The sequence below is a fragment of the Corvus cornix genome, chromosome 3 (genome assembly GCF_000738735.6).
Source record: "Corvus cornix cornix isolate S_Up_H32 chromosome 3, ASM73873v5, whole genome shotgun sequence".
Lineage (NCBI taxonomy): Eukaryota > Metazoa > Chordata > Aves > Passeriformes > Corvidae > Corvus > Corvus cornix.
In genome coordinates, this window is record NC_047056.1 from 55,876,102 (window position 1) to 55,902,213 (window position 26,112).

The 26,112-nt window shown below is 37.1% G+C and overlaps 1 protein-coding gene across 1 annotated transcript in view; it reads left to right on the plus strand.

The window, feature by feature from the left end:
* The window catches only part of SYNE1 (spectrin repeat containing nuclear envelope protein 1), a 294,515-nt gene that overhangs the window by 38,564 nt on the left and 229,839 nt on the right, over positions 1 to 26,112 (plus strand). The window contains 3 exon segments of the mRNA XM_039568730.1: positions 13,852 to 13,913; positions 23,381 to 23,476; positions 25,307 to 25,390. Coding sequence (XP_039424664.1) covers positions 13,852 to 13,913; positions 23,381 to 23,476; positions 25,307 to 25,390 — 242 coding nt within the window.

Below are 26,112 nucleotides of genomic sequence, written 5' to 3' on the forward strand. Positions count from 1 at the left end.
ATTTATGGCACGGCTCAGTGTCACCAACCCAAACCATTCTTTGATTCTATGGTTCTGTGATATGTATCCCGGACTCCTGGAACTTGATCAGCCAGAACAGAAGTCAACTGAGTGATGTCTTTTATCTTCTCCGATCCTTGCCCTTTCCTAATGAATCCAAGCATGGGATAGCAGGGAGTTATCACAGCCAAGTTGTCATATCCTTATGTGCTGGGGTATGTGCTTACATGTTGTATTTGAGGACTTCCAAGTCCACTAGATTAAACAAATACAATGAGGTTCTGTAACAATTTTCTTGTGAAGGAGACAAATTTAGATAAAATTGAAAAAGTCTGAGTTTGTAATTCATCTCATGTTTAAGAGGCTCACCGGAAATTAGGGAAGAAATTTTACCTCCACAATGAACACTCATGTGCTCCACTGTTTTCTTGTCCCACATAAACATGGAAATCCTACAGCACATAAACTTCCTACCTACTTAATTCTCTGAGTTCATGAGGCTACTGTTTCTGTGCCTATGGATAGAAACAGCATATTGTGCCTGTTGGAATATGTTACCATTGCTAATGTCTGCTGCACTTGTAATTAGCTGCCTCATCACTGCCATTGATAGCAATCAGCATATACTTGCACAGCAGGAATATTAGAAAGATGTTTGGAAAAAACCCAAACCAAACAAGCACAAACTATGTCAGCATTGATTTGACTTCATCTTTGAATTAGACCCTTGGTTTAAGGGAACCTACTTGCATACTGTTCTAGAAGAATAAAATGGATTGATTTAGTCTAGAAGTTGTGTTAGAGGGTTTCTTTCTATTTAGTACAGTATATTTCATGCCTTCCCATTCTGCACAGGAGTTGTGTCTGGGCAACTGGAATAAATACAGACAAAATCTTATAAAATGCATGTTCAGCTTGCAGAGCTTCTCCTGATATTCTCTCTGGTGTAAGGTATGAATGAGCTGAGGGAAGTGGGATTTTTGGTATTCATATTGTATTTTTCTCATTGGTTATGAATTGGATTAATACAAAGGGTTTTTTTCTAACAATTTGTGGCAAATCAAAATGCATCATCTTACAGGTGCTGCTTGAGACCAATATTATTGTTACTTCCTCAACTACTAGCAGTGAAATTTTGTGGACTCTGGAATGTACCTATCAGGTTTATCTGTTCAAGGGCTGGAGATCAAGCAATGATATTCTTGGTCAGTATCAATTAGGATTATTTTGGACCTTTGTACTATGTGAAAATTAGATGGACCTGAGAAATTTCAAGCTTCTGAGATTCAATAAATACCACTCTCAACAGAAACCTTCTAAATGTGTGCAGTTCTGAGTACTGTTTTTCAGTATGGATGAGTGAACAATCTCATAACCGCTTATGCCAGTATTGGGTGAGTCTCCTGAAAAGCAGCATGCTTATATGTGTTTCTCCAGTTATTGTACAGCTGCCTGATCAACTGAGTGAACCTCTTTGGGTTTTGGGTTTTACTCTAGTTATTTGCAAATTTTCCATAGGTTGATAGGAAAATTCAGGCTTTAAAGAGGTCTGCTTTTCAACTTCCAGCTTGATCAGCTGAGACCAGGTTTTCAGGACTTTATCTCCATAGAGATTACAGGTGACCTGATCCACTGCCCTACAGTCCTCTGTGGAAGAAAGCATTCCCTTTCCTGAGACATTTCTTGTTTCAGCTTCTGCCCATCATCTCTTGTCCTCCAACCACGCTGCTGAAGAACCCACACCATCTTGTTACTGGCCTCCCTATAGCTGCAAGGGGGCTGCAGATAGGTCCCGCCAAAGCCATTTCTGCCCCAGGCTGAACCAGACCCCATACCTTAGCTTCTCCTTACAGGGCAAGTGATGCATGGCATGGATTCTATTTACATAAAGTCCCCCACATTAGATGTTGTTATCTGTGTGCTAGTGACTTAGTAGGGGAATTTTTAATAAAAACTCCAGATTGAGTTCTGGCACTATCATTAGCAGGACAGCCTGTTCCTTCATTGGAGTGGGCTTTCCCTTCGATGTGTTTCAGATGGCCCTGCAGACAGGCGACAGTCATTCATTTATATAAAAGCTGTGATGAAGCCTTGAAGGCTTTTTTGATTAAAAATATGAAAAAGAACTGCTGATTTTGACAAGGACTGTATTAAATGTGAACAGTGTTTAGTCACAGCATGGTTCCTGGGCAAATTTGAGGTATCACTGTCTTTATCCATTTTGTTGAATGTTTCTTTTTGTTTTGATGGTTGTTGGGTTTTTGGCTCTGTTTTGTTTATTGAACAACCTGCTCTGAATATGCTTGTCATCTCTTCTTCCTCATACAATTTTAATATATTTTTAGATGTCCAGTACATGTAAAATTTCCTATGAGGAAATTTTTTCTGCTTTTTCTTATATAGAAGAATATATCTGTCCAAATCAAGGTCCAGTCAGTTTAATAAGAATGGTGTTCCCACAGGGGAACATAAATAAATTCTTCCTGTGATTAGTTGTAGACTTGATGAACCCAGTACATCAACTGATTTTCAGGCTTCTTGCATAAATACTGTTTCTGGAAAAAATTTTTGCTTGGAGGCGGTAAATGCAGGAGTTTATTCAACAGGACCCAGTAAGAGCAAAACTTTCTGTGTGCTAGGGAAATATTTCCTCCTTATAAATATATATGCCATAAAGTGAATTAAAAAGAGTGTACCTTTGTATTTCAGATGAGAAATGATGGCCAATCTGAAGTATAATCTCAGTGAAAAATGCTTGTTTCCTTCAGTGGCAAAATTCGCGTTACTTTACGTGGTGCAATATTAGGGCATAAACGATGAATAAGATCATGGTTATGTTTAAATAAATGATAAACAAAATCATTTATTGCTACCAAGAACAAAAAAGGAACAGATATAACAGTATAGTAGCCTAGTAAGCCTTTTAAAAAATGATTGTCTGAAAGCAAAGTTAGCATCTCACTTCTGTCTGAAGGGCCAGCACAAAGTGTCATAAATGCTTAAAGTTAAGCCTCACTTGCCCCTGGCTGTTAAGGATAAGAACAATTATTTGCTTGCAGACCACTGCTGCCTTTCCCTTCATGCCAGCACCCTGCTTTCCAACTCTCCCACTAAACTTTGAAGCTCAATTTCTGTTGAGGGGCAAGGACATAGGTTGGCAGAAGGCTGCTGTCCCTCTCCCAGGACATGGATTCTACCCTAGCTGCCCCTCAACAAGTTCAGGGACTTCATTATGCTGACACAATGGCCCAGATTTGCTTTTTTTGTCCTTTTAAGTAATAATAGACACTACAAAAATTCTGTTGCCTGCACAGTGGTGTCTGTGATTTGCTGCTATGGAAGGGACTGTCAAAGGCAAACACAGTCGGGACAATACTCTTTTGTTCTACACTTACTTGCTTCTTGTGATGTTCCACTGAAGAATGTCAAATCACCTTTGAAAATACTATTCAAGTCTTAGACATTTCAGTTTGAATAATGTTTTTTTTTGCCAGAGTAATTCTGTTCAGATCAATGCAGTTCCATTGAGCGAACTGGTGTAGTATCCGAATGGCTGAAACTTGTAAGTGAACATGCATCGTTGTTGATTATGAGCTATATCCTAGGATTTTGGGGTGAAATGATGTTCAGAGAACAGACTCTGATTTTGATGTATGATGAAGTCCATCATTCCTTATACTTGGTTTCAGAGACTGAATTGTCTTCATTCACATTGTAGCCATTTTTAAAAATATTTTTCTCTTCAAAACATTGGGCTTCAAGGATTTTTTTTATGGGTTTTTTTTTTGTGAACTTAATTTTGCCTCCCCCATTACTTTTTGTATCAAAGAGAAGAAATAGTTACAGAAATAGTGCAAGAGTTGCAAAGTCACATGCTTAATCATTAGGTCTGACAGGGAGAGCAACATTATTGTAAACAATGAAAAAATAAAATCCCACAATTTATTAATTGATGATTTTTCCTTCACGCACAAAAAATGGTAGCAAGCATGTAATTAAAACCCATGTGGTTATGTAATTAAAGACTGATCTTATCATATGTGTGAAAGAGGAGAAAATAAAGTTTGTATGGACATGATTACAGTTGGAATATATAACTTCTGAGTTGTCTTGGCAAGGACAGTAGTGTCATGCTCTCCAGGACAGCACAAGCAGATTCAGCCTGTTTCTTTCACTTTTCCAGATGCCAGTCAGAGGTTTTTCCCACCTTCTGGGTACTAGAATTATCTAGATAATTCACACCTTTCTTCTTTCCTCCTCAGATTCCTCCCTTTAGCCCAGCTTTTGTCCTGTCTGTGCCTGAAGCAGAGAACTACATCCAGCTGCCATCATAGGGATGAGAGGGAAGGTGGGGATAGATGTTGAGCATGCAGCTTCTTTATAGGATTATTTGAAGCTGAAACAGTTATGGGCAGTAAAAAAAGTTTTTTTCCTGTATTCCCCAAGCTGAAGCACGTTCAACCACTCTTTGTGGGAACAGTTTTTGTGCAGTCTGATGAGTGTTTCATCAAGGCTGTGAAGGTGGGTTGTTGGAGAGTCTAAGTGCTAAAATTCAAGTGTATGTGAGAATTTGAAAAGGCTTGTAATTTGGACAAATTAGGATACACTTTTTCAGAGATATCTAGAGCTCTTCTTCTTGCCAAATGTGTGACTCTGAAGGTCCTGCTTATTCATTCATATACTGAGAAAAAAGGGAAGGAGCAGCCAATCTAAAATTAAGACTCTTTGCATCACAAATAGCTTGTAGATGGATTGACAAAAAATAATTTTATTTCCAGTGGCTTGTTAAAGCATTGTTTGCCCTAAGTCGTAAGCTTGTTTGTAGTTCTTCGCTGTCTGTAGCACTTAATCAGGTAGTTTCTTTACTAGCTTTGTTTATCTTTCCATGCTTGAGCAATCACACAATCTTCCAGGCCTAGATAGCACTTAGGTACCATAACAGAGTTGTCTGTAGGAATGAAGTTTTTACTGAAACAAATCCTAACAGAATTACACTTTGTAGCTCACGAGTCTGCCTTGAAGTTTTAGCAGCCTCTTTTACCTTCGGCTGGCTGAACTGAACACCATAGACCAATTTATGACTGATCACTTTGGGGGCTTATTGAACATTTAGGCCATTTGATGCTCTCAGTGGGCTATTTGGTTATTAAACTTGAGAATAAAAGTGGTTGAGGTTCAAAATGGTTGATCTTATTCAGCTTTCATGAAAAGAATTCACTGGTTGTGAATGGACTGTATCAGAAACAGTGGCCAAAGTCGTGCATTTTTCCAAGATGTTCGTGCGTCATGTAGGACACACTGCAGAGAGACTGCAAGAATGAGGATCACACAAGTAATTGTCATTTGCAGGGAAATCAGTTTCTGTTCGAGACATTGCCCAAATTGATTTCCTTGAAAATCCCTCACTTTTGGATAGTTAGCATCTCAAAGTGCTGCCTGGTGTTTGTTGGACAGCTTGCTTCCTTTCTATGTGATGTGCTGTTTTTCATCTTACAACATAGCAGGATATATTTTTTGGTACCACAAAATTTAGTATTGCTTTACCCATTACTACCATGTCTATTTTTTTACTGATTTTGAGGTGCTCTGTTGTTTTGTTCTAGTCTCTTTTATTCATATTAGAATTATTACTAGATTTGTTACTATAAACAAATAGAAATGTTTAATATAATTATTGGTGAATATTCTGAACTAATGAACAACATATTAAAAATACCACTATAGTAAAGGATCCTTATATCCTGATTTAATCCATTGGACAGCATGTGCTCAGTATGTCTCCTTTAGTTTTGATTTATTTCAATAGATTCTGACCTTTTCCATATCCAAGCCAAATTTTTCCACTGTTCTTAGGCAATTGAATTCACTGTAGGCATAGAAAAATGGTAATTTTACTACTGGTAGTAGAAGTTTGCTCCAAGCAGTGCATTTGCTGCAGTGCATTTACATTTCTGTGTCTTATGACAGAGAAACATTAAATATTCAAAATTCCAATTCAGTTCTAACATTTTTGCACAAGTCTCTCTCAAAGGTTGTAGTGCATAATGTTATGAGCAGTCCTATTAATGTCAGACAATATTAGCAAATCTACTGCAAATCAGTGATGACTGTTACAGTAATTTTCCTGCCTGACAAGATTGGCTTCAGGAAAGCAAGACTCTCCATTGTTTTAGGAGGTCATGTAAGTGCCATACAGTGTGCAAAAAAGATGGAATCAGAGCCTGTGCTTTCCATTTTCATAGATCTGCTACCTTCAATCTGATCTCGCAGGTATTTTTGTATAACTGCTTTTTAAGTACCTTTCTTGACGGCAGAATGACTGCTTAAAGCCCTAACTAATAAAGATACTTGTAGACATACTGGTACTGATCTAGATTACCTATAGATATATTATCAACATTTTAAAATATATTCTTTAAATTATTTTCTTTAAATGATTTGATGTGAATACTGCTTGTCTTTAAGACTTCTGTTAAAAATTGGACTTCTTTTCAATGAGGGATATGTGGTTCTTTTAAACCTGACTTTATTAAAAGCTCTAAGGGAGTGGACCAACAGCACACAGAGGTTATAACGTACAAGCTTTTCATGTCAGTAGAAAGAATGTCTGTAAAACACGTAAATGACAACATGATGCCAGATGCAGACCTGCAATGAGCTGTAACAAAACCCCCAGTATATTTGTTTAGGACCTTTTTTTTTTTTAATTATGGTCATTGCAGATGCTACTGTAGTAGGTATTTTATAGACAAGAGAATGATTTTTCATCAATGTATTTAAATACTAAAGTCTTTAGGAAAAATCAATTTTTAAACTGGTGTGCCTACTTACCAGCATGAATACATTGAAATAGGAGTGCTATGTAGGATAGTTATTCTTATTAATGAAATTCACTGGATTTTCTAGATTTCTATTTGTTTTTTCACCATTCAAACCATCTCTTTAAGTATATAATTAAGGAAAATAATTATAAGAATAAATGTCAAGTTGAGTGTGATCAGTTATGTCAAGATGTTTTCACCTTACCTGTTGGTGCAGGAAAAGATATGTGTGTATGAACACTTAAGTTCACTGTCACCTGTGCCAAACTGGTGAGTAAACAGACACCTGCAGAGCAGCAAATCCTCAATCTTTCAGACGAGCTGAAACCATTACACATGATTAACTCAAATGTTGAGTATCCTGATTTTTGTTAATATCTTCTTCAGGGTGCTGCTTTTAAAAATTAATTAAATGTGCCTATAATGGTTTTCTAAATGGTGATGTTTTAATTTCTGACTGTATTCAGTTGAGTGCAGATACTATGAAAGTGATTCATATATGAGTAACATGTTTACATCACATGGAGATTAACACAGCAGTCAGTGGAGATGAAAATAGTAGTGCAGCAGCACAGGCAAATACACAGTAAACATAAAATGCAAATATATTCATTGATTAGTTATGGATGCATTCTGCTTCTACATGTGCAGAAGATCAAAATGCATCCCATACAGGCAAATTATGGTGCATAGCAGTTTAATTTCTGTTTGGTTTATTTTTAGTCACTCAAAAGAAAAAATAGGAGCAAGTGTACTGCAAGGAAATGGGAATGATGCACAGAGTCAAAAAAATGACATTTTGGACATATCTTCCAATCCACTGCAGAAATCATGTTGTTCTCATTAGTTTCTCTGAACAACAAGGGAAGCCCTTCTGATCAAAGTGAAGAGCAGTTAGGGGCAGTGCAGAGATGTCCAGACCATGTCCTGGCTTCTAAGAATCAAGATTAAATCACTGCACAGTGCTGTGTTCATGCTCTGTTCCTTCCTCTGAAAACCAGAGTGCAGGAAAGTGGGGGATAATGTGAGTCTGGATGGCTCAGGAACATTTGACATGGTCATGAGAATATGGGCACAACAGGGCCTTACCTTGGATTTAAGGACTGGAAGTCTCCCAAGTCCCACAGTATAAACATATGCTGTGACAGTCTAAGTGCTGCTGTGAGGTGGAGCCAACAGCCTGAGTTAAAGCACACACTCTCTGGTGCTGGCTAAATTTTTGGTTCCCCAGATTTCAAAAAATTAATCTGCTTGCACAGTCCACAGCATGTGCTTCCAGAGAGCCTGATTGCTGATTGTGTTTGCAATAAATTGACTGAGAACAAAAGAAGACATATTGATTTGTTCAGTTTGTACTTTATTCTAACCAGATATTTTTTTAAAATGCAACCTTCTTTGGATTATAAATGGAATAATTCTTTATATCTTTCTAAATAGTGGCTAGGTGGACACTTTCTATCTCTTAGAAGTGCAGGAAATCAATAAGAAATGTTTAACTTTAAAATAACATATTTGGTAAATACATTTCAGACGGTAAGAGCAGAAAGTCCTCAGCTGTGTGCCGGCTGCTGTGCAGCAGCACGTGATGCAGCAGGCAGTGCTGCTGCAGATGTGAGCCTGCTTCTCCATACTTCAGTTTCCTCTAGTTATTCCACCAGTATGTGTGTGGGTTTTCTCTATTTCCACTCTTCCAAATGACATAAAACGTTTGGCTCCCCAAGGACTGTACTGAGGTTACCTGTAAATTGTGCAAACCCCTGAGAGCTGACCCCCATAATTTTCTCTAGTAGGGGTTTGGCCAAGGATGACTGGTTGCCTTCTAGCCCTTGTGCGTGGATTTTCTTCCTTCAGAAACTGATGGGGACCAGAGTGGTGCTCAGTGGTGGAGCAGGCTATGAGTGATGTGTAGACCTAGATCCCAAATCATGGAAATTTAGATAAATGGTCTTGTTACTGTGACCATCTCACCATCTCTGATAAAGCACGTTCAGTAGAAGCACATAACCAAGAGCTGCACTTTGACAAATCCTGTCTTCCTCCTTAAAATATATTAAAAAAAAAGATAAATGCATAAGGCATTTAAAATATATATTCTCATTCTTTGTATCAGTACTGCTAAGTCTTATTGTCAACTGAGTAGGAATGGCTGCTGAAAACAGTTTTTCCCTCTTTGCTTTCATCCTTTCTTTCATCCTAAAGTCTATAGAGGTACTATCAAACCTAGCAGCTTAGAAAAAATATATAAACTTTAGAGCTACCACCGAATTTAATTTGTTTGTTGATTTCTTTTTTAAAAAAACAAAACTTTCCTGGAATTGTCCCATAAAAAACATCAACTGGAGATTTAAAGGACAAGAAATGAAGTTGCATTGCCCTGTGCAGTATTACTAACTGGGGTAATCCACCTGTTAGGGAAACGTAGATTAGATGATGTAGCTTAAAATACTGCCCCTTTTCATAGGCAGTGTCCCCACATTATTGCTTTCACTCTGCAAGCTTTTCTACAGCTGCTTTAAGTTAAAGCTGTCCTTAATGAAGATAGAAATTGTTATATAACATAACTTATTGAAAGCTTTAGAGAATGTATGCCATACTCCTCATCAAAAAAAATTTCCAGTGAGGTACTGTCCTCTGCTTTCTGTGCTGTGTTGTGTTCTCAAGTGACATTGAAACTCTGCAGCTGTTTTGGCACACTTTTCTATACTTCTATGTTGATTTAGCAGTACAACAAAAATCTGGAAAACAAAGTAAAACAAAAAGTTCTTCGGTGTTCTTAGTGAAGAACTATCAAAACCAAAGAAACAAAAAAAGGACACTGAAAATGAGGAGCTGTGAGGAACTTTAATTTCACTAAAGCAAGAAAAAACAAATCTTCATGTTATTCAGTCTGTGAGAATCAATCAAGATGCTTTTATTAGAAATGTGTGAACTTGACTCTGTTGTGACTCTCACTCTGTCCATGAGCCTCCTTCTTGTGTTGCCTTGAAGCAGAACCCAGTATTTGCCACCCTGCGCTGTCCCATCCCCAAGCACCAGGTGCTTGATGTGCCATCTGCTGCTGCACAGTACACACCTGTCAGCATGATAGCAGACCTTAGAAAAAGTATGCATGATGAACATTCCATCAACATACTCATAACTGTCTGAAGATGCATAGTTGGTTGTGTTCTTAATCCAAATAATTTTTTCTAAATGTTTTAAAGTAAATATAACCAGTTACATTTGTCTTTTTTTGCCTAATCAAAAAATTATTGTAGAAAAGCAGTCTGTTGCTGATGCTTTAGTAGCAAAAAGGTTTGTAAAAATATGAAGATATTTCCAGCCAATTAAGAGAAGATACTTGATTAAAGGTATCTTTCTTGTGATGTTTCTTTCAGATGCAGAATGATATTGTCAGAGTCATTGTGTTTTACAGAAACAGAAATTTTAATTTGACCTCTATAATGATACATTTACAGTAATGGCATAATAAAAGCCTTTTTTTTCCCATTTCAATAGTGTTTACTACTCTGTTGGCCCCTGTAGGGGAACAACATATGAATCTCCACAAAAAAAGTTTCATATCTGCCTTCATTTTACCAGAGGAAAAAAAATCTGTTCAAATGCTCTGGTGCTCTGATTTAATGAAATCGAAAGTACTGCATATTATCAGAAATTTGAGTGTTTCAGGCTGATCTAGGCACACTCCAAAAATTCTCAGCATCCTTACATATGTTTCATGCCCCTTGGTACCACAGATCAAATGCATTATTCAAAGCTAAGTGGCCTACATGTCTGTTCAGATTCGTGGTTTGCTGTTGCTTCCACTTTTCAGTTGCAAAGCTGAAGGACATTCCTGTCTCGCTAGAGTATGCAGTGAACCCAACTAGTTGTTTTTAAGAGCTGTTTTCCTTTATATGTGTGACCTAGAGAAGAAGGTCTGTGCCATTCAACCATTTTTACTTACTGAGCACTATATTGTTACAAAAGCACTGGTGAGAAAGCCGCATCATTTTTTGCAGCCACACATCTTTTTGCTTTAGGATATCAGCAGTGTAGTTGGGTTGTCACAGTCCCTGGATGAATTATTCAAGCTCTTGACATCAGAGATTTCTGCTAGCGGATTGGCTGGTGCTGGGATAATAAAATCTTTCCACAGAAAAACAGTGGAGAAGGATGATGGCAGTGAGACCAGCAGAACTGCTGCTTCCAATACAGCTGGCTTTGTCTGGCTGTTGCAGCTCTGCAAGAACATATAAGGATGTTTTTAAGGTTTGGCTTCATGTGAATTCTCTGATAAGAGATGGTGGAGGGATTTTTGTAAGAGGCCTGCATTTCCAGTGAGGGAAAGAAATTGGATCATTGTTGAAAAATTACTTCTGGCTGTATTCTAAAGAAACGCTGCACTGAGAGAGGGGTAGAAGCCGCAGCAGCATCCACAGCAGCAGCAGCAGCAGCAGTGCCTATGGCTCTCTATAAAGGTGCTGGTGGCAGAAATGTTGTGTCATTGAATGTGCTTCCTGAATTCTTTCAGTGCCAGCAGGGTAAGTGGTGCGAGTACGGAGCTGACAGTCCTTGCAGGTGGGGAGAGCATAAGGACCTGTGTGACACACACGTCTTGTGGGTATAGATAAGCAGTACCTGTGCAGAGAATTTAGTCAACGCAATTGCTTCCAGGTAAATTTGTACAAAGCATATTTACAATGGAATTTTTAAAATCAATGCGCTGCTTGTATTGTGTTCAGACATGGATTTTACAGTGGTACAATCTGTTCCTTTTAAGCCTATACAAAATAAGTGCTAGAACCAAGGAAACTTTATTGCTTAGTAGTTCCAGTTTGGCTTGTAAGGAATGTATTGCTCACATAATTTCCCTTGAAACGGGTTATGTAGAAAGGCTATTTCTGCTGTTTGTTGATATGACTGAAACTGTGTATGACTTCTGCTGGTAAAGTGTCTTTTTAGGAGCAGGAAGCTGGTTCTTTGATTTCCAGTTTTTGTCAGAAGGCTGTTTCTTAAATAATCAAGATGCACTGGAACAACAAATTAGGGAATCATTTTTATTCATTTCTTTGATGAGAAGTTTGACTTCTGAAGGCCTGGTTTATTTCTTTTGGCATGCCCTTGTTGTCTCAGAGTTGCTGGGGAGTTTTTTAAGTTACAGAGGTGTGAAGAGAGGCAGAACTGGACTAATTCTATGTGTGCTGATCTCTATCCCTACACCTATTCACACACAACCCAATAGAAGTGTGCAAGTACTTCCATGGAAATTTATTTGGCTGCCTCTATATGTAATTTCAGAGCATAGCTGACATTTACTGTGTGTCAAAAGGAAGGCGTCTTTTTCATGCTTAGGAACCATGCAGTGAGAAGTCTGTTTTTCAGAATGTAGAAACAATTGTCACATACAAAGTCAAGACACCTTCCTGCCAAAAATAGTCAGTGTGGAATGAAGCATGGTGCAGTATCATAGTGATATTTTTCATAACTTGCCCATGAGCGCAGCAAGTAGATTCTGAGAATGTAATACATTTTTAAAACTTACATAAGGTCACCTGCCCAATGATACAAAAGGAAAATAAAGAATGCAACATTACTTTCTTAGGCATAAAGTATGAAAGTCTAGCAATAGATTCTGGACAGTGTAGGTATCTTTTTTTCCTTTGATATTTCTTATATGTGAGATACTATTTATATATAAAGAAAATATCCCTGAATTATAATGCACAGACACTTTTTGGGAACTTGTATATGGTCAGGGAGCTATCACTGTCCCACTGACGATAACATTTTGACCTACGAATTTTGTGTGGTGATTTCTATCTTTATGTACCCTCATTGTGAAGCAGCATTGCATGAGTGTAAGTCAGGGAGCTTATTGTTAGTAATGCAACAAGCTTAGAAGTTGCTCTTCCAGAATGTTAATGCGTATTAAGGAATATTCCATTTTAATTTTACAGATGTGGAATAGGAAAAATGCTATTCAGTGCTGCACAAGTCATTGGCAAATGCAGTAGTTAAAATTAGATACTCCATCTGTAGATTTTGGGATATGCACATATTCTTACAGAAAGTAAATATTTAACAGCAATTGTATTTATTTGAATTTTCTTTTGGGAAATGAAGGTGCTCATTCAGAGCTGATGACAGTAATAACATGATTTGGTTTTCCATGAAATAGATATTTCCTCCTATTTTTGAAAGAAAAATCTCTGTCAGAAATACTTGAATATCTCTGTTGAGAAATTACTCCATGTGTCAAAACTGATTACCCACAAGGAGGGGACAGGACTTTGTGGATTGCTTATAGTGCTGTGATGCTCTTCCCTCCACCGCTGTGACCCTTGCTGCTGAAGCTGGAGGAGCTCATTTGGGAGCTATTTTTATCTGTGCATCTGGCAGCTGTCCCGCAGGGATGATGTGACAGTCAGGGAAATTCACTATAAATCAGACAAGTGCTTTGAGACAGGACTAAGGGAGGTGGTAAGTAGTGGTGGAGAAACTGCCTGAGCTAACTAATGGCTCCTTCCTGGTAGGATCTCCCAGAGGACAGATAAGTTTGATAATACAATTTCAAGTCTTTAATTCAACATTCTAAACATTTTCAAATAGACACGCTAAGAGTATTTTTTCTAAGTCCCTAGCTGACTTTCTACCTAAAAGCAGCTTGGCTGTTGGAGACGTGGATTCTAGTTAAAAAGTATGGAGAAGTTCTAGGTGCTCAGACCTTGGGTAAGTATAGTATGGACTTAGAACTCAGATTTATCTCGACATTCAGATTTTAAATGGTGTCTTTCTTGTTATTGGCTTGTTAAGACTTGAACTTTGCCATGAAACTCTTCAAATAGTCAATTATCAGAACATTATTGTAATAATATGAAGTATTTTTTATGAGTATTTGGAAGCAAAATTGACTGTCACAATAAAATATAGAGTAATTTCTGGCAAGGGCAGAATGCATTTGTTGTCAATAGGGAATTTTACTTTTCCATCATGTAAATCTGAGTGTATCCAGTGATGTCTAATCAAACTGATTTCCTTTTATTCTCAGATGAGCAAGAGTCAGTGCAGAAACGGACTTTCACAAAATGGATCAATACTCATCTGGCTAAGGTAACACATGGGTTTGAAACTTATTTTGTTTAAAAATCCAGCCTTTTAATCTATGCCTGTACAGCCCTGGAGTATAGAATATGTCAGCTTTCTCTGAGCAGTATTTCATAAAGTTAAAAAAGGAACCTCATCATCTGTACACCGTTGAGGATGAATCTCAGCATGGTAGTGGTCAGCTGCAGAAGTGTGAGTGGTGTCCAAAGGCAACCACCCAGCTTCTTTGGCCAGAACAGAAGGGTAGCACAGTACCTGCTATTTCAGCCAGAGGAAATGTCTGAAACTGATTTCTATGAAATAGAAATATTAGACTTACTGCACACAATATACTCAAATAAAACTTAAGTCATGTCTGTAGTTTGATAGAGATGTACTGAGCTGGTTACAGACATAAATAGTGCTTCATTAATCCAGTGCCAAATTAATTATCTGATGCATTGTGGGATTTGTCATGAAACTATTGTTGCTTCTTCTTAACAAAACTTAAAACTCCTCTTTTTGCCTTTAGAAGAGTAAAGACTGGGATTTATACACAGTTTTCGAAGTATTAAGTTACGATTGGTACTTTATATGAAAACATAAGCAGTGAGATTCAATTTGGCATTTCCTGAAGTTTTCACACAACACAGCTCTAACCATAGTTATCAATTAGTCCAACAAATTAAAATTTTAAGCTCCAGAGAAGCTTTTTGAAATGTGTGTTTTTAAGCCTGAAGATGAATGATCATTAAAATTGAGCGAAGAATATCTGTAACAGCACTGTTTTAGCTTTTGTGGAAGGAATTGGCTAATAAAAAATGAGCCAAGCAAAGCAGGAAGCCCTTCTAATGCTGTATCATGTGATTTGATCTAATGAGACAGTATGGTAGAGCAGCAGCACTTATTTGCATTGCTGAGGAATGTATTTGAAGGACTTACTATGAAATTAACTACACTGGCATTGTAAAATTCAAGTGCAAGAACAAAGTCATCTTCAGGACTTCTTGACAGTGGATTCTCACTGAAAATGAGGTCTGTCCCCATATTGTCTTTAAACTAATTTGGAAAAGCTCCCCATCCAGCAGAGAAGCACTCTTTTTTCTGTTTACTTCAACTGAAATTGAAAGGCATTCAGTGTTTGCTAAAGGATTTGCTATGAGGGCTGCAAATGAGTGTCAGGGGAGAAAAATAACTCTTATTTCGTGTTCATCTATTTCTTAGTTGTATTGTGTCCTTAATAATAATCTGATAATTATGGAAAAGAAGAACTGTTAGGTAGGTTATCAATATTGTACTGTTAGGTATTACGAGTGTGTGTGTGTGCACGTCATGACAATTTCCTGGTCTACAGACTAATCCTTGGGAAGAGACAAAGTTGTGGTGGCAGCTTCACTGAGAGATCTTTCTCTGGATTGGGATTTGGGACTGTTTCCTGCTGTGCTAGTCCCTTTGGGCCATGAGGACTCAGATGAACCTTTTGACTTGCCTGATCTAGGTGTGTTGTTCTTTAATGGGTCTGATACTGTAAAGGCTGATCAAATACATTCAAACCAGGCAGTTATGCAGCCACAGCCCTGACTTTCAGCTACCTGAGGTACCTTTTAGTTACTTGTAGTAACTGGTTTGTGTATATTCATGCTTGAGCAGGAAAGTTGTTTCTGTGATACTTTTATTGATGGCTCTCAGCACGTTTTCCTCACTGCCTAAATCAGATGTATAGATTAGCTGGCTCTGCTTCCCATTTCCACTGTTACACTGCCAAAGGAGAAGCACTGTTCATAGAAATTAAACTCAACAGAAGTGACCCATGCCGTTCACATTCTTAAGGTTTAAAGCTTAAGCTTTTAAAATTTTGTTAGTTGCGTTTTTGGAAATACGTAAATGGAAATATGTTTTTTTAGTTAATCACAACAGTATGAGGTGCAGGTGAGTCTCTGAAGTGCCCAGGACTTCCCTTGCACTCATGTTCTGACTTGTACCTCAAAGTTTCAATATTTAGGCTGTTTGAGTTTTGTAAAAGGTTGTTGTGGTTTTGATTGTTTCAAAAGAAACTAGAGATCTGTAACATCTCCATTGTCTGTTAGCCTTTGAAATGTGACAAGGAAAAGTCCTGGAAGGATACCCACTTTTAGGCAGCCTTGTCTGCATTCTGCTCTCATCTTTGGCCCAATAAAAAGTGGAGCATCTTTTAATCTGGTACCTAGCAAGGAGCACTGTGAAGTGTTGGCCTCAAACTTACAGCAGAGAAACAGAAATACATGCTGCACCACTGTGGGGTAAAGGAACTGGGAGTGAAGAAGTGAAGCTGAGCCAGGGGAAAAAGGGGTAGCTGGGGGCAAGGTGATTTGAATTTTGCCTTTGTGTCTCACCATTGATCCAGAAAAACTCTGCTGAGTTTGACTTAGTATTTGCATTCAATATTAAGACTAACTTCACTTCAAACTGTCTCTCTATCTCTTGGCTACTCTTGGAAAATTTGGGTTTCTTTCCTTTCACTGCCATTTTTTATAATCTCATAAAATTATTAATGGAAAAATTAATAGGAGGAAATAACAGAAAAGTGAAAACTATAATTAAGATTTCTGTAACTTTTAACACCATGGCTATCTAAAGAAATGTCTCATCATAAATGAGTTGGAGGGTTTTTGGAAAAAAGTACTGCATGAAACCTCAAAAGCAGGGGAAGATAATGTTTTCTAAGCAAAGATTGATGGGGTTTCACTGTAGCAATTTGAAAGATGTGTTTAGAGGTAGCAAAGGAGAGGAAACTCTAAGGTAGAGTTGTCATCCTTATACTGTGTTTGAGTAGAGCAAAGGAGGATCTAAAAAGGAGCAGTTTCTCACATTGTGAGGAGTAGTGATTTGAAAGAAATAGATATACAGAAGTAATTTGACTATTTTAGGTAGGACCAAGAACAGTTCATAGCTTGGGAGCATAAAGCAGGATGTGATTGTTTGTCAGGGTTTGCTATGAGTAAAAAATTCTTCCCTGCTAATCTTTAAGATCTTAGTGTATGTTTTTCATCTAAAAAGTCGTGCTCAAATTGAAACAAACTAATTCAATAACTGAGGCTATCAAGTACATTAAACCAATTAAGAATGGGTTTGAGAATATGGATACAGATAAATAAGAATGAGCAAACCAGGTAAATTAAATGAGACTATTGCTGAAATTTCTTTGCCAAAAAGGTTGTCAGGCACTGGAATTGGCTGCCTATGAAAGTGGTTGATTCATGATCCCTGGAGGTATTTAGAGGAGGTGCAGATGTGGCACTTAGGGACATGGCTTAGTGATGGACATGTCACTATAAGGTTAATGGTTGGACTTGATTTTAAAGCTGTTTTCCAGCCTAAGTGGTTTTAGGATTCTACGCATTGAATTTTATGAAAGGCAATAGGAGACAGGTGGAATTTTTTATTCTCTCTCACTCTTATGATAGAATGCTACCGTTTAAAAATTATTTTTCCTATTTCAAATAGACATTCTTTCACAAGCAGAAGACAGGTAAAAGACTCAAAGAAAGGTGGAGGTGAAACAGCCTTGGTGCAAGCTGTGCCCTCACCCCGCGGGCATGAACAGAGAGGATAGACTTGCAAGTATGATAACTAGCAGGTAGTGTAATGCAGCTTCATTTTGGGTGAGCTGTTAGCACGAGGCTGCACCTGTCCCTCTGCTGTCTCCCTAACCCCAGCTGTCTCTGCTCTCTGATTCTGAGTAGTAATCTGGTGAGACTCATCAACTGGAAATTATATGTTTTCTCTGCCAGTGACTTTCAGAAATTGGGTCACAGTCTATGAAATGAATGTGATCTATCTTCTGGCCATCCTGTTGAATTTTTGTGCATCTGTGCAGTTCTACTAATGATAAATGAGATATGCATGTGTAACAGGACAAGAAGTTTTCAGATTCCATATAATTTATTCATATTTTTCTGTGATTGTAGAACTGTCCTTCCTCATCTCAATCTCAGCTTCTAAGTATAGACGTAATTTGAGTATGCTTCTATCTTTTGAAGCATCTTTTCAAAGTCTAAATTTAAAATACAGAACAAATTTACACCATATATTTCAAAAAGGAGGCATTACTTGCATTCAGAACAGCAATTGCTTAAATATTTTTCATTTCATTACCTATGCCAATTTTTGAGGTAGGGGATTAGATGAGTAAAGAAGATGAAAACTATATCACTTTCTTAAACAGCAGAGGCATGTGATTTTTATTGCCTTTTTCATCTTTCCTGAAAGTTTGGGGGAACAGTAGTTTCAAAGCTTTGAAACACAGACTGTAAATTGGTTTAACCCAATCAAATAACGTTTTTGTTCCCAGGTATAGGGATGATTTTAGTATTTGTACTCACCAAAGTATTGCTGTAAACTCACTGATAGAGTGAACAACAAATACTTACTGAAAGAAATTACTATTAATTTTGTGTTTCCATTAAGAGGATGCACACATTAAAACACAAAAGCAGAGGATGGATATCAATTAAAAATAAAACTAAGAATGGATGAATATTTTTTATTTTATGTATGCAATATTTATATAATGCTCAATTACACCTTGAGCATTAAATCTCACGTTAAAACTTTTGAAACTGCAAAATTATATCTTTTATAGCAAAGAAAGGAAGAAGAAGGTATATACCAAGACACAGAGCTCTCACACACAGTTCTGTCCATGATGTTAGCTTGTTCTTAAAATGTAACTTGGTCTTTCAGGAACCTCATCAGTTTTCACCATTTAAGTCAGTCTGATCCTTTTGGTCGCTTTCAAATGTGAAAAAAGAGGCCTACAATATCTTAGTCACTGACACAGAAAAAATACAAGCTACTGTTCACCTTGACTGCATGATGAGGAAAATCTGACTGGTAGATTTCTGCTTCAACAGTTACTATATGATTTACCGAGCATTGCATGTAGCCTCTAATGTTAAACAGTGAATCCTAAATTAATTTATGTGATGAAATTAATTATGTAAAACTTAGGACTGAGTCCCTCAGTTTTAGTAATTCAAAAAGTCACTAACAGCAAGGAATATGAAAACCTGCATGCTTATGGATTTAGGAATTATATTGTGGCAGAAGGGTGGTACAACTATTACAGAGTAATGGAAATTTCACATTGTCCTTGCTATTCTAACATATATTTCCTTGCAGAGACAAATTCAGTTGTTACAGAGATTTGTTCCTGTTTGTGCATGTGGATAGATTTTCATACATCTTTTCAGCAGTTTTTGAAAGATTATTTGAAAATTAATGTAGCAAAAATAATTTTTAATGTCTGCATTGGCATTCATTATGATGCAGATGCTGTTATTTGTATAGTATGATTTATTCATTAGACAAGTTAAGTAAAGAATGTGAGGAAAAGATTCCTGTAGCAAAGATGCAAATGAGAAATTAAATGCAAGAAAAAGTGTTGGAATAAAAGCAAGGCTTAGCAAATACACGTTTGTTCCATATCTGAAGTTTGGATTTTATAAAACTTTCTTTACTTTGTGAGAGGAGGAATGTCTAGAGATTGCAGGTCTAGTCAAAAAATTTTTTTGAGGCTTGTCAGTGAAATATTTTTCTGTATGTACCAATGTTCAGTCCTTTAAGTCAGTCAGAATATTTCCTGGAAAAGACAGCAAATTAGACAAGTTGTAAGAGCAAAAAATTTTTGCAAAGCATTTCTTCCACAGTTCCCATTTATGATCAATCAGTTCTAAATACAGTTATTTAAATTAATATTTAATGTGATGAAAATCTAGTTTATTAACCTTGAAGCTTTGTTCTCATTTAATTCATATTCCTCCTACAGATCACATTTACTTGTACTGAGTGTGACTCCCTGCTTGGGACATGGCTGTTCCTAGGTATCGTTGTCACTATAAACCACACTACTGTGATTGGATAAACTGCAATAAATGAGTCTGTAATAGAATTCATGCAAACCAGGGCGTAGCAGATCGTTAATCTTATTTTGCTATTTTTCTTCCTTGTAGAAGCTTGAAGAAGAGCTTAATCAAATACTGAGGCACCTGAAATCATAGTGTGCACCACGTGACAAGTTGTAGATTTAATGTCTCGTTATTCATTGAAGTATATTCTAAGTTCTGCCAAAGAATTTTGTTCAAGAGTTTATGATTGACAGTTTTTCTTTAGTATTACAAGGTATTTCTTTGCACAGGCTTTCCAGCATTCAAAATAGAGTGTATTAGTATCATTGCAGCTGATTGTATTGCTAGGGCTACACACTTACATGCAAAAAGCCAAAATCTGGAGTACATTCAACATTTTAAAATTGCAAAAATTTAAGTTAGTTTTCATTCCCTGCTTTTGCCGATTTACAGTTAGTATTTTGGCAGTGTATTAAGGAACTAAGTGAATAGTTGTTAAGCCTGAGTCACCAAATTAAAAAGTTTTCAATATATTCTAACTGAATATAGCTTAAAAAAAACCCCCAAACCTTCCTTCTCTGGAGGCTAGTAAGTAATCAGTGTTCACCTTCATCTTTCACTTCATTTGGCATTATGTATGCATCCAAGGAGTAGGTATTTAACCATTCCAACAGAAGATGTGTTAATATCAGTGGAGGATCTGCTAGAAAACTTTAAAGTATCAATAGTCCATATGTGTGAGCTTCTCAGTATCAACTAGTGTATATATCAGCACAGGGAATAAGATTGATATCCATGCTTGTGTAGAAGAGGAGTCTATTTTTCCATATATAGCACTAGAAATAATGCTCATTCCATATTTCTGAGAGTGACTGAAATAATAATAGTAATAATAGGGTAAATTCTAAGCTTATGTGCCCAGTGTAGTTAAAAAAAAAAAAAAAGTTGAGTGTAACCTCCTTGTAACTAGGTGTTAACATCTTCAGGGTAGTGAAAAACATTATATTAAAAAGTGTATTACTAAGAATACACAGTTTGGCAGTTTATATAATTAACTAGTTTTCCATAGTAGAGGGATCTTATACAGGAGATCTTGTGACATGGGTGTCGCATCTGCCTTCTGTTCCTGTTTTATTGGTTGTAAGATCCTGTTTTATTGGTTGTTCCTGTTTTTATTGGTTTAGCAGATATGGTGTGTTGCTGCTAAATACTGTCAGTGTTTGTAATTATGCCACCTTCCAGCAACTAAAAGTACATTTCAGCCTGCTGAGTTAAGGACAATTGTTGTGATTCTCACACTTCAGAGCAGGAGGTCTTACCAACTTTGGTGCTTAATGGTTTCTTTGCTGCTTCTCATCTTATTCAGTGCTTTCTCTTCACCTGTTTTTACTCAAACCAGTGTTCGATTCAAGTAGAAAGTACTGTAGATGTTAATTTGCTTGAGATACTTTCACTGCCTTACCGTAGTACCAAGCCTTAGTTGGGGCATAAATCTAGTTTTTGTAGCTTCTCTCAATACCACTGGAGGGTGGTTCAGAGCAAGAGGTTGGCTTGGATGATCAGAGGTTTTAACTACAGTGTGAAGCTATACACTGGAGAAACCAGAAGTGCTTCCCAGACTTGCTTTGCAGATGAACTCCGGATTACTTCTGGCTTCATGTTGGGATGAGACAAATTCTGACCCCTCCCTCGATTTGTGAGTAAGGATACCACAGCACACAAGCTGGAAGGGAGCTGTGTTATGTTCAAACAGGGTGTCAGACAAGCACATTATGGGCACCAGAATTACGGGGTACTGTAAATCTCACTTACCCTTCAATCTAAATGTATCCTAAATTGCCCACTGTAAGAAATCCGCCTCTCTTCATTGCTGTAGTGTCAATTTCAAGAGAGAAACCTCACTACTGGGGCATTTTCATAGGTGGGGAGATTCTTTCAGGCCTTCACCTCCTGTTAGATTAGGTTGGCAGCTGCTATAATCTTCTTGTCTTTATGGCTAAATTATTTTAGCACATAATTCTTCAGTGTTTTGTCATGCGGTAATACTGATAAAACCAAAGCTGCTCCAAGCTTCAAACAGGAAATGATAATGTAGAAGGTGAGGAAAATTAATTGCATTTATGTCAACTGCCTGTGATGCAAGACTGGGACAAATTAATCTCCAGTGACCCACTTGCTCCACTGATTTCTTTGGTGTTATATTAAGGAAGAATATGATCCAAGGAAGAACTTTATCTATTGCATTGCAAGGAAATAAAAACCAACTATGACTAGATATACCCTCATAATGAGTTGTAGTGCTGCTTTATTTTATATACACGAGAAAATAGGCTCTTCTACTAGTGTGACTATTAGAGCATGTCAAATCTCAGATGAAGTCTGCTCCAGCAGAGGAATTCTTTTTTCACTTTATGCCAAAATTATGTTTCGTTGAAATACTAGTTTATCCAAGCCGAAATTTTTTTTTTTATTTGGGGAGCCAGAATCTTTTGCTTTCTCCTGATTTGTTATTGCATTTTTACCTTCTCAAGAGCAATGTTTCATTTGTTAGATTCATTTTTTCAAATCTTTATTTCTACACAAAAAAAGTAATCCATAAATTGTTGTACAAGCACTTTTTTTAACAAGTGCCCCAAAAGTAAATTATTAAACATAAAGTAGTTTCAAGAATTTTGTACTCACATTGTAATTTTAGTGAATTAGCAGGTATTGTTATTAGTATCATTATTATCATCATCATTATTGTTTTCATCATCATAAGGTATATGAATTCTCACAAGCTGATGGAAGCTGGAGGATGCTTATTCTGATTTTCAGCTGGACCAAGTTTAAACTTTTTGTTTCTGAGAGTCATTTTGTGATCATTAATCTACTGACCAGCTGAGAGCAGTAGTTCCACAAACTGGGGTGCATTTAAGAATACAGAGTTTTATTATGTGACCATGTTATTTAAAATTTCTGAAAAATCACCTGTTTACATATTTTTGAGTGTTGTCATTGTTGTTCTTGTGAATGTAAAGACATTTTGTGAGCAGTTTGTGTTAAGTAGGAGCTGACATAATTCTGACAGCACCAGAAGCCTGCAAGGCTGGAGGAGAGGAAGGAAAATACAGCAACGCAGTGTAGGAACTGTGAGCTGCAAGTAAGTGGCAGCATCACTCAACCTGCTACACCACTCAAGGGATCTTCCCTTCATACACCTCCTTCTATTGCTCAGACTGAAAGAGTGAAATTCCTGTGAAATAGTTAACACTAGGGAAAATAATCTGATGGACTGAATGTGACTATAATAGTACATCTGTAAGTTCTGTGTATTTTATAGAACCAGAGGCAGCTGCTGGTGTGTTTCTCTGCTTGTTTCAGGGACCAGGAGGTTTTTTCTTTGTATCATCAGTGGCAGAAATCCACAAAGTGTTACAGTCCTGTGCCAGAAATGTTAAGTAAACAGTGTCGTGGCAAAGCAGTGGTTAAAGGATATGTTGATATTAAACATTATAAAACACGAAGAAGGGGACCAGCCACTCTCTTTGGGTTTCTGTTCAAAAGGAAGAGAGGTAGGATGTAATCCTGGTGAGCTTTTATAATATCTGAAACCTTCTCCCTTCTCAGCGCAATCCTCCCATGCTGGTGAATGACCTGTTTGAAGATATCAAAGACGGGGTAATGCTTATTGCTCTTTTGGAGATTCTTTCAGGGCAAAAGCTGGTAAGAACTTTCTTCCTTCTAAATATACAAGATAGTTGCGTAATTTCTGTGGATACAATTTTCTAATAAGTTTCTCTATTTCAATACTGTACAAAAACTTGCTCTTACATAGGAAACTAAGTTTTTCACGGAGTGGATTATCTGATTACAAAGCATTATTACAGATTATTACAGGCACGCTTGATTGTATGCATTTTTTATTAATTTTGCCGTGTAGTTTATAAAAATTTCTTATTTGTATTAGTCTTTGCAGTTTGTCTGGGCTTTGCTGCTATGACACTGTCAAGGTCTAAACTGCAAGTTACTTCTATACATCTTGGAAAAATGAGTCATTTCTTGTTAAATTTATGGCTTTGCCTCAAAAAATCTCATACAAGCTCCTCAAATTTCATGGGGGCTTATATCCATTTGCCTTGACAGCTGCTCTGCTACTGTAAAGTACCTTAAATGATGCCAAATGGCTTTTTCACAGCCAAGTTAAGTGCAGAGGGGATGGTGTCCACACAGCAAATAGGCTGTCTCTTGGGAGGCAGGCTAGTTTTGTGCATGGAGGAGAAAAACGAAAGGATTTTAGGCCAAGGGCTCTGAGTTTTCCCTAAACAGCTTGCAGATCAGGTGTCAGTGTCTGAAGGAGCAGTGCAGCTGTCTGTCGTTCAGCTGGCTCCAGGGCTCAGGTGTTACAGGCTCCCTCACATGAAGGCAGTTTGCAAGTGCTCTCCTTTTCATATTTCACCTCTGTTTCGATTGCAGGGGAATCCCAAAATTAGGTAGTAAATCAAACTGCAAAAGCGATTTTACTATGAAATGGGATAAAGATGTGCTTTACAGTGTGTTTCTGCTCCGTTGCAATATACCCATTTCAGTTTCTGTTAGTGTAAGACAGCCTCCCTCTTGTGGCGAACCACAAGTAGTAAAACAGGGAAAGAATTTTAATGACGGCACCTGTTACAGTGAAATTCACTGGATTGTATCCTGCCTATATTACTTAGGGAAAGACAAGAGATATTCCAAAACTAGAATAGTGTCTGGTGAACTTAAAGGTTATGTATACCAGCGTATGATATCCTGTAGTAACTACAAGAGGTATTCAGAATTTATAGTAGGCCTTTGTTAAATCCATTTGTAGCATCATGAATGGGAATTTAAATTACAATTTTGCACATTTGCATTACAATATAAAATTCCGTGGGGAATTTGATTCCACTGTAGAGTATTAGAAACCTAGCATATTTTCTTGATCAAATTGAAAGAATTCTGTCTTTTTTTTTAGCCTGCGTGTCTAAAGTTCAGCGTAGTTCATTGTTCAATGGGAATTTAGCTGAGATTTTAATTGCCAGTAAGGTATTAGAGAGATGGGATGAAAATCCATAGGTAAAATGTCTTCACTGCAGACTGATTTGTAAAAATAACAACCACTTTGACTTATACATTGCAGGCAAAAATATGTCACTGAGAGAATGTTGTCTTCTCTCAAATGCATATATATATACACACACACATATATATGTGTTTGCATGTGTGCAGAAACAGTAGTAGTTACTTTACATAAGAAAAACAGTTCTCTGATTTAATGATGTTTATGGACTGAAGCCAACAGCTTGCATCCTGTGATTTTTAAGACATATGTGACTTTTTTATAATGGAATTATTGCACTTGTGTCCCCTGTATCTGTCAGTCCTCCCTGTGATCTATATGCAAAGATACAATCCAACAATTTAACTGTTCCAAGAAGCTTTTTTACATGGCCATTGACTGTAATCTGGAACTTCATTTTTTGAAGCAAATTGGCATAAATCTGATTGAAGTTTAATCTGTTCTTTTTCTTTAAGCCTTGTGAGCAGGGACGTCAGCTGAAGAGAATTCACTGGGTAGCCAACATTGGCACAGCTCTGAAGTTTCTAGAAGGTAGACGGGTAGGTATGGTAGCACTTAGCCCTGGTTTTAATTTTTTTTTTCCTTTGTCACCATAAGGATGTGATTTGTATCCACCCATCTGTTTTTATTCTCCAAAATCTGAGCTATGTTTCTACACAGTGCCTGAAAACTGCTTTAAAGTAAAAATTATGCAGTCCAACACTAATATGTGGCAATGCATAGGGTGAAACTTGTTGGTTTGGTTTTTTTTTTTTGATTAACAATGAATCACCTTGGAGGATTTCCTTTTTTTTTTTTTTTTTTTACTGTGCTCTTTGGCTCCTCATGATTTCTACTTCCCTGTTGCTGTTCTTAGCAAAGAATGAACTTTAGTTCAGGAGAGACATGAATTTATAATTAAAAAATAGATTTCTGGTCTTCACTAGCTTTTAAACGCAAAAATCTACTCCCTGAAGTTATAGATATGAAAATAAAGGGGAAGGTGACCCCGTATTAGCTTTCCAGGACTTCAGACTAATTCCTGGATTTGTACTGGTCCAGTCAGTGCTGTGGCTGTTGTAGAAAAGAAAAAAAAAATTATAAATTGAACAAAAGAAGAAAACTTAAAAACTCATTTTGATCTTAGTATGAATATCATATAAAAGCAATGTATTTCTACCCTTTTTCCTGACTTCTCTCTGTACTGTAATAACTCAGATCTGGATTTTTTCGTTAGATTATAGGTATTTTTTTCCCCTTATTTCTGCATTTAGTTCAATTT